Source organism: Corvus brachyrhynchos, unplaced genomic scaffold, assembly GCF_000691975.1.
Source record: "Corvus brachyrhynchos isolate BGI_N302 unplaced genomic scaffold, ASM69197v1 scaffold17, whole genome shotgun sequence".
NCBI classification, from domain to species: Eukaryota; Metazoa; Chordata; class Aves; order Passeriformes; family Corvidae; genus Corvus; species Corvus brachyrhynchos.
In genome coordinates, this window is record NW_008240046.1 from 3,150,919 (window position 1) to 3,159,333 (window position 8,415).

Here is an 8,415-nt window from a genome sequence, read left to right on the forward strand (position 1 = left end):
CGTCCCGTCGCCGGTGTCCAACTGCACGGCCAAAGAACCTCTGCGCTGCCGCTTCGCAGAAACTGGCAGAACTCGCCTTTCCTGGCGTCTCTAACTTCTGTGTGCCCTCCACGTGTTTTTACCCCTTGTGCTGGAAATGTGCGAAGGAAGGTCCGTGACCCCCGAGCCAACTTTGAGCAGTCCGTCCGTGTGCTGAAACGCGCCAAAGAGGTCCAGCCCGGCGTCATTTCCAAAACCTCCATTATGCTGGGGCTAGGCGAGACAGATGAACAAATATATTCCACAATGAAATGTAAGTTGGTGTTGAAATAGATGCCAGAATTCACAGGTATGAATTTTACTGTGTTGAAGAACAATTGTAAGCATCTTTGCCTCTACATGCAAATCAGTTTGCTGGTGCAGGAAATGTTTCCTAAGTTCCATTGAAAAAAAAGTTTGGTTAAAAAAGACTGAATTTCTGAAATATTTTACCTTCTTATAGCTTACAGATTCAATTTGACAGGTAAATCCATCTCATGTTGATTTCAGTGGAGCTTAGAACTTTTTTTAGCTATATTAACTTTATCTTTGCAATACTTAAACAACAGGCTTGCAACACTGTTGCCTCATTGTGCATTCCTTTTTAGAAATAGCAGACCTGGTTGCTTAAATTATTTCAGTTTACTTAGATGGAAAAATGATGTTATCCTGAGAGCTGTAGCATGTTCTTATGTTTTCATGTAAATGTATTTTTAAGAGGAGAAAAAACCTCACTCACAGTGGTAAGTGAATACACTACGCTTCAAAGAAGTAGTTCATAAATCCTATGGCATTTCTCCTGTATCCTGAAAAAATGTTTACCTGGTACTTCATTTTGTGCACAGACACATTTAGAATGCAGCTATGTAGTCTAGTATTTCTGCAACTGGACCAAAAAATTTAAAATTCATTATTTTTTCCCATTCTTCCTTCCTAGGATTTCCTAGCTATAAGGTTATGAAATTTCAGATATGGTGCTATTTGCAGTCTGGCCACTTTGCTGCACGTATACAGAAGCAAACTGTGACCTGCCACGTTCATTCAGTTACTGTAGTTTTGTTCCACTTCCATCCTCTGGGTACAAGTTAAAGAGCATCTAAGTGTGCTGGTATTGTCCCCTTTTCTTTACAGAACCGTATCAGTCTAAACAGAGATTCCAGGTTAACAGTGAGCACAATGCTGTAGTCAAAACCCTGTCTTTTCTTCCTATTTGATGTGGGGCAAGTAGCTAGAAAATATATGGGGATGTTCATGCAAACTGATTCTTCAGCCATCCCTTTGTTCAGAACACCCTTCTCCTGCAGTGAACATAATTCTTCAGGCCAGCTGACCCTGAAGTGCCGGGGTTTCCCTCTGTAAATAGATCACCTCAACTCCTTTGCTGTTTATTGATTCTAGTATATACTCAAATTGTAAAGACAGAGTCTATGAGATTCTGGAGGCATCAAAACTAAAATACACCCTAGTGTGTAAAACTGGCCCTTTCCCCTGATTTATGGTACAAGAACCATCCACATCTTCTTGGCATGAAGTCTGTTGGAAGAGTGAAGCGCCCCACGTGTGTGCATGTACGCATCTTTTATCAAATGAAGGCTCTGACCTAAAGACATTGTGGAAAGCAGCAAGAGACAAGAGGATGTCATCTCTGCAGTGAGACACCACTGCAGTGAGTGCAGCACCAGGGATTCTCTGTAGCTTTAAGCTTGATAGCTCAGGTCCAGCAGCAGCGTGTGCTCGTGAGGTGTGAGGTGTGTGGTGACTGTGCGTGGAGGCTGCAACTGCCAGCAGGACGTAGCCCCTTGAGTGACCCTTGGTCAGACTTGGAATGAGGATGTTTTCTAGTTGCTGACAATCCCTTGTGCTCCTTCTGCCACTAACAAGGAATTTTGTTTTTACAGTATTGCGGGAAGCAGATGTAGATTGTTTGACCCTAGGACAGTATATGCAACCAACAAAACGTCACCTAAAGGTAAAAGTGCCTTTAATTTACAGGCGGAGTTATGGTCTGTACCTTGCACAGTCATCCTTACTCTAACTGCAGATGTTGGGAAAAATTTCCTTCCTTGTTTAGCCTGACAATGATTATCTGTTGTGGACTCTTCACTAAAAATGACCTCAGCCATCTTACCCCTTCCATCTTCTGCAGACTTTCCAGTGCTAGTCTCTACTGTTAGCAGGGAGACAGCTGGAGCTGAGGCATGATTCTGGAAAACAAGAGCTTCAGTGTATGTCTCAAACATAATTGCTCAAGCCGTCACCCCTTCACTGTCCTATAGGCTCTCCCTTAATGGTGCCACTTCAGCTGGGAAATTTACCATTTTCTGCTGGGATCTGTCCAGAACTTTGCTCTCTGTTCTGTTCCTGTGTTTCACTGAAACAACTGTTAGTGAAGAGATTTGTAGGACTACTGTGGTTTTTTACTAACTTGAACAGAAAAAAAGGCTTGATCAAAAAGACCATTCAAAAAAAGAGTAAAGAAAATGATAAAGCAACAACTAGAAGTTAAATTCTGAACTTTTCAGCTAAGTATGAAAAGCAAATAAAACACATTTGTTTGGTAGAAAGCAGAGCAAAAATGCAGTTCGTGACTTCACTGATGAAAGCTTTGGAGTGAAAAATTTTGAACTTGCAATATAACTGTGTTTCATTTCACTGCATGCTAGCTATAGCCATTTCCTTTGTATTAATACCTGAGCAAAATTAATTTTTTTCCCCCAGGTTGAAGAGTACATAACTCCTGAGAAGTTTAAGTACTGGGAAAAAGTAGGAAATGATCTTGGATTCCATTACACTGCTAGCGGGCCTTTAGTGCGTTCTTCCTATAAAGCAGGTAAATTACTGAAGCATTGGATTATTTAGCATGTAACATTTTATTATACAAAACTAAAGCAGTGAAGTAATGTCCAACAAAGCTCACCTTAGTTCAAGAACACCTCATATAGTCAGCCCTTTTTAAAAATTTATTTACATTATCTCTTATAGGTCATCCAAATGTATCAGTGTGACAGTAATTAGTATTTGTACAATTGCATTGCTGCTTAACCTAATTTTTTTGTCAAACCTATTCTGTACTATCTTAATATGTGAGGCAGGATAAAGGGTACCGAATTTGCAAGTTTTCCTTCACATTCTGCCTCTTGGATACTTCTGGGTTCAACGAGGTCCTTGGTTGTTTGTGATGCAATTTTGTTGCTTTAGGCAGTATTTATTTATAGTGCTTTAAAAATAATTAGAGACAATTATGGCAGTGCTTTTTCTGACAGAGCACTGGGTATTAAGTAGCAGCTGATATTAATGGAACTGTTGCGTAGGTACAACATCGTGCTTTGTCCTAAGGAAAGAGCAGAGAAGACTCATTTGGGGTACTTTGCTGCTCAGTCGTTTAATGCAAGCTCAAACACGATTTATAGCAGGTTTCACTATAACTTGCTGATACTTTATGAAACAGGAATTAAATTTTAATTAAATCAATTCACTTCTGCCTGTTGGAATGCACAAAGCAACAGAGCTATTTCACAAAACTGGACAGGAGGAAAATCAGGATTTTGGGAGTGGAGGGGTTTGTGTTGGGTTATAGTTTTGAGAGTTTTTTTAGATCCCTACTGTGTGTATTGGAAGTGCTGTTATATAGAATTGAATTCCTATAAAATAAGTGGCAAAACCACTTATATTGTAGAATTGAACACTCATGTTAAACAAGAATGTGTTATTTTGCCTTCTTGTATTGAAATACCTACAAATCATTTTGGTGTTTATTTTTTTCCTTTTAATTAGGTGAATTCTTCTTGAAGAACTTAGTAGAAAAAAGAAAGACAAAAGCCATCTGAAAATGAGAGTGAACCTATTTAAAGCAGCCAGTTTTAAAGATCCTTTTTTCAGTGCATAATTATACTCAGTTCCAGAAATGCAGAACAGATGGTGGCTATATGAATAAACTTACTATCTTTCCAGAACACTTTTTTCTTATCAAAACACATTATTTTACCTCATTTCTCCTGGCAAGGCTACAACAACAGCGTACTTCTAGTGTTCAGCAAAAAGACAGAAGATAGAACCGATTTTGAAAGAGTAGTGGAACTGAGGTGGAAGAAATAAATGTAAGCTGGGAACAAAGATTAGACAGATTTATAGATCTGCAACAACAAGCAGCATTGATGCAGTTGTTACCTGTGAAGGTGCTGATAGTAATTTGAAAGGTACTGATACTGTGGTGTATCTTACTACTATGTAACATAAGCTTGCAGGGGCTCTGGGAACTATAGGAGTTCTAAAGAAAGACACTGTACATGATAATGCACCAGATTAGGGCTATCTTGAACCGCACCAGAGAAAGTGTAGTGATACTCCTTCAAAAGATGCTATCTCTTACCTGCATCTTGAGAAAATGAGCTGTACCATTCTGATAGCTAAAGCTTTTCCAGAGCTTGCATGTCTCCACGTGTGAACCTTGGTATATACAAGGTATCAAGCTAAAGAAAACAAAATGTCCTTTCTGGCAAGACAATTAACCTTGTGTAGATACCATTAATTTAAACCATTTGGAAAATCAGAGTTGGTGTAAGAGCATAAATGGAGCTGTCCCTAACTTATGTACATGACTGTAACAAACCCCACTAAGCTGCACAGATGCTTCTTTAGTATTGAGTATGCAGAACTGCTGCTATTCTGTACTGTGCTCCTATTGCATGGCTATTGTCTTGTCATTAAAGGAAAGTTAAAACCTCAGTGGTTGTGTGTGGTGGGTTTGGTTGCCTGCCCCTTGAGGCTTGGTCTGGCTGGTAAATCTGAATGCAGAGAAGTGAACTACATTGTGGGTGAAACATGAAATCCACTGCATATCACACTAAGCTCAAGCAGAAATAAAAACATGGCGCATGGTACATTAACAGCTCTACTTGCCTCTCTGTACAGCAATAATACTGATGACTGTCTCTCCCTAATGCTCAGCTGTGGACATTAGATACCATCTCTGAACTAGCTTCACCTGTATCTTTGTGAAGTTATTTGGGAAAGATTCCAGGACTTTGCTATCTGGTCCTAAACTCTCATCATGCAGTTAATTCTCTGACTGGCCCTACTACTTTTCTAAACTGCAGTCTGTAGAAGGAGAGTGGACCCTGCACACCCCACCAACTCAGCAAGATGCCAGAAGGAAGACAGCTACCTAGCAAGATAATATATAGGAGAAACTTGTATGAACATAAGATTATACAACCAAGGCCAGTGATGCACAGTTGACGCTTCACAAAATGAAGTACAGCAATATTAAAGCATTATGAGGACAAAACTTTACCAAGAAGGAATGTACTAATTCACCAGTGTAAGGGGATGAGAAACGTGAGCCATGAGGAACAAAGGGGAAGAAGGGATAAACAAAAGAATATTTTTTAAGGCCAGAGACAAGGCTGGTTTCTTTTTTTTAATATTAATAAATTTAAAAATTAAATTAAAAGGTCTGATTGCTAGTCATAGAAAGCCCAAGTATATTTTGAGCCAAAAATGCCCTGCTTCAGCTGAAGTACGCTTGAGTACTAGAGCAGGGAAAGGTTATCAACCATTGCAAGAAAACTCAACATTCCCTCCACTGCAGCAGATGGAGAGGGTTGCAACATCAACCCCAGGATACCCACACATTTAACAGCTGCCAGCCCTTATTAGGGGTCCTACTGTAAAGAACAGTTCTGACTTGCCTACAGAGCAGATGTAACAGAATATGACTGTAGCTTCTGCCAAGTTACTGCTCTTTCAGCATACCAACACCAAAATACAGAAAAAAGGAATTCTGAGCCATAAAGCCATTATCAAACTGGAACAACAGAACATTGCACAGTGACTTCTTTACAGTGAGAGAAATAATGCTTCTTGAAGCACAGTCCAATATTACTTCATTTTAGAATTATGAGTTGCTGCTGGGTGGTTCAGAAGATGATCTCATGCTCTTACACAGCTGTCTGCCAACTGTCTGGTACCAAGTGTCAGAAGCTACACAAGATTTTCTAGCTGCATGTTTTGCTGTGGATTCTAGTCAAAGTCACACTTTGACTTCATAGACTGGAGAGGGTCTGTGCCTGTTTGTTTTTTTTTTTTAACAGTGTTTGAAGACAAGCCCTAAAGTTCTTTTCCTAGTTACAAATTCCTGCGTTTACAGCCATCTTACTTCCCCTATTGCCCATTCAGTTTTTCCATAGCTGTGTTAAGGCACCAAACTCTCACAAACATCCTTGTTGTAATTCAGCACAGGTTTCATGACTCGGGTTTGGTGAAGTTTCATGTTTGGTGACATTTTCATTTTGTATGTCAATCACATCATTCTGTCAGTTTGTTTCACAAAGCAGCTATAAAATATTTTAAGAAACATTAATCATCCTTGCAACCAGGAAAACAACTAACTGAGTTTTGGGAATAAGATTTAAAGTTGAAATAGATACTTTAAAAGAATGAATAGTCTTTTTAAGCATCATCACATCAATCTACTACACTGAAACATAATCAAATGTTATTCATAGAGAACTGCATATTCCAGTAACTTCAAGTCCTTAGGTGAACTGAACACTCTGGCTTTGTCAATTTAAAAACAGTTTTATATTTTTTCCCTACTTGATGAATAATTAATATTGGTGTCCCCTTCATTTAAAAAGTAAGTGTCAAGCATTTATGCTTCCTTACTACAACATGGTAACTTATTGCAGATGTTCAACTTGGACCAGAAATTTTAGCTTGACTCCACCATTCCTAAATCAGATCTCCATTATGCCTTCCTGCATTGTTTTACAATTAACTTCCAAGTTTAGCTGTTGAACAAGATTATAGCACTAGAAGAACCTCAAATGAGAAGTGTAAACTTTTTGGCCAGTACAAAATCTCACCCCAACTGCTCCTCCTCACCCCTATAGTAACTAGTCTTGGACAAATATATGTGTTCTATTCACTTGGAATATTCTTGGCTGTTGTATTCCTGGAAGCAGACAAGTTTTAGCTGCACAAAAATGTGACCACACATACTCAGAAGAAAAACCAGCACATCTTGCCTGGCACTTAGAATTTGTCTGTGTACATCTTGGGTAACACCCAATTTATGCATTCTGTTTCAAACTCTTTCTTGACTTGTATTAAATCTGGCTTTGCTTCAGCTGTTGTATCACATTTTTGCAGTGTAACACAGTGTTACCATGGGATTGCATTTTAAGAGCCCTGTAAAAGGAATTTCAGAGCACAAGAGTCCACTGGTTACATTACACAATTCTCATCCAGAATTACCTGCTGTAACATCCATACACGAAGACTCAATAGCACTAAACCCCATCTCTTATGTGCACTACTCAAGCCTTCAAAACAGAACACAGGTCATCGCCCGTTCTTATTTTCCAGACACATGTACTCTGAAGACAACGGCTTATGATTCATGGTGCTGCACAAGCTTTTGAAGCTCTTCCTTTTGGCCTGTGGTAAGGTTCTCTGGCATATATGCAAGGTATGTATTGCTGTATCCTGAAGGAATGTCCCACTGGATTCATCCCCCAATCCCAGTTCTCCCACTAAAAGAATGCAGCCACCAAGAAAGTAAGTTGACTTGAAGAAAGCAAGGAAAATGCCCGTACTAGTTTTACCTCTTGTTGCTCCTCAGGATCTGCTGCTCCCCCTTTGCTAAGAGAGGGAAGTTAGAATGATCCCACTGTAATGAACTCGGCCATTCTCTAATATCTTTATGACTAAGCCCCAAGACACTATTCAGGCTTTGATTAAGTCTGCAGGAGAAACAGGGTAGCAACAGGGGTACAGCACTTAGCTTCTCCATCTCTTTGGGATGGCTTGTGAAAAGCCACTGGCATCTCATGAACACTTGCACATTCCTAAAAGGAGCAATACTTCACACATGAGTAACAGTTCATCATCGGCTTCAAACTGGTGAAGACAGGTCCCATATAGAGGCACTACTATTACAGGTGTGTGCAAGTTTCAGAAAGGCATCCTGATTTTCTGACACCTCTACTCACCCTCCTGATTAAAACAGCCTGAAGCAGTGCTGTGCTAACCTGAACAGTCAAGGACAAGAGATCCTTTGAGTACAACTTGTCAGCACCCTCTTCTTAATCCCAAAGGAGCAGTGACCAGCCTGCCCTCTCAGGTACTACAGGGCCAGAGGTAGCTAAGAGGACACGCACCTGCAAAGACAGGGTGATCACCTTGCAAAGACAGGGTGATCAACCGCTTAACAAAGGTTGTGTTGCAACCCTGACTGCATCTCAGGGTTGTCACATGAAAGCAGCACTAGTCAATAGGGAGGAGGAAATGGCATGATGAAAGATGACAGTTTGATTTTAAGCCCCCATAATTCCCACTCACTTTGCTTGGCTTTTGATGCACTTCTCTGAGAAAAATCTTACAGTAGGACAAAAA

At 39.9% G+C, this 8,415-nt stretch overlaps 1 protein-coding gene across 1 annotated transcript in view; it reads left to right on the plus strand.

Moving 5' to 3' along the window:
• LIAS (lipoic acid synthetase) overlaps window positions 1-4,898 on the plus strand; it is a 9,577-nt gene extending 4,679 nt beyond the window's left edge. The window contains exons 7-10 of the mRNA XM_017744552.1: window positions 147-292; window positions 1,917-1,987; window positions 2,737-2,848; window positions 3,793-4,898. Of these exons, the coding sequence (XP_017600041.1) occupies window positions 147-292; window positions 1,917-1,987; window positions 2,737-2,848; window positions 3,793-3,845 (382 nt within the window). The 3' untranslated portion in view covers window positions 3,846-4,898. The remainder of the gene's footprint in view (window positions 1-146; window positions 293-1,916; window positions 1,988-2,736; window positions 2,849-3,792) is intronic.
• Window positions 4,899-8,415: the final 3,517 nt, after the last annotated feature.